At 58.4% G+C, this 864-nt stretch overlaps 1 protein-coding gene across 1 annotated transcript; it reads left to right on the forward strand.

Annotated features, from left to right (window-relative positions):
• Nucleotides 1–173: 173 nt before the first annotated feature.
• Nucleotides 174–606, forward strand: Tsp_15974 (conserved hypothetical protein; the record flags this gene model as incomplete). The annotated part of the gene is made up of 1 exon (XM_003367365.1): nt 174–606. A coding segment is annotated over exon 1 (433 nt), but the record flags the coding sequence as incomplete, so codon positions are not given.
• Nucleotides 607–864: the final 258 nt, after the last annotated feature.

The raw sequence follows: 864 nt of genomic DNA on the forward strand, positions 1-864 counted from the left end.
TACTTGTTGTCCAGCAACTGAAGGGATCGGACGAGAACGCATTGATGGCATCCCGCTCACTCCCGAGAACTACCCTCAGTCCGTGGACATTTTGAAAGAAGCGTTTCGGTCGACCGAGACAAGTGATACGCGAGCATTTGGCTGCCCTATGGAGGGAGCCAGCGTGCCGCGAGATGTCGGCGCGGGGCATCCAGTCCCTGGTGGACGAAGTGACTAAACATCTGCGTTGTCTCACTGCTCTGGATAGAGATCCATTCGCCGGCCGTCTCCCCGCAAGCGAGGTCCTGATGCCGATGTTGCTGGACAAATTTCCCCCGGCGTTGATAAGGGCCTGGGACACCAACATCGGACCGGATGCAGCCGAAGAAGAGGACAACCTGCAGAAGCTTTTGGAATTCGCTCAGTGGCAGGCGAATCTGCTCGCCAAGTCGAATGGAGAAGAAGCGAAACCACCTGCAGTGAAGTCGGAACAACGGACGCCCTCGTCGAAACCGTCGCGTCCTGAACAGAGATATGGGGATCGCATCAGATCAACTGCGGCGGCGTTGGCAGTGGTCGCCGCCAAGGGCTGCCCGTTCTGTGGTGGGGAGCATAAGGCGGAAGAGTGTGAGAAGTTCCTGAAGGCGGACCTGTCCAGGAGGAAAGACATGGCGCGAACCAAGGAAGTCTGCTTTCGATGTCTGGAGACCGGGCATATGGCGAAAGGATGCCGAGGAGGTCGACCCTGTGGCGTGGACGGATGTCGCCAGGCGCATCATCGGCTCCTTCATCCGCTCTCGACGAGGGAATCGACAGGATCTTCAGAGTCTGACCGCACCCACCAGGGTCTTTTGGTCGTGCGAAGCACCTCCGGGAAAGGACTCC

The sequence above is a fragment of the Trichinella spiralis genome, assembly GCF_000181795.1.
Source record: "Trichinella spiralis strain ISS 195 chromosome Unknown Scfld4414, whole genome shotgun sequence".
NCBI lineage: Eukaryota > Metazoa > Nematoda > Enoplea > Trichinellida > Trichinellidae > Trichinella > Trichinella spiralis.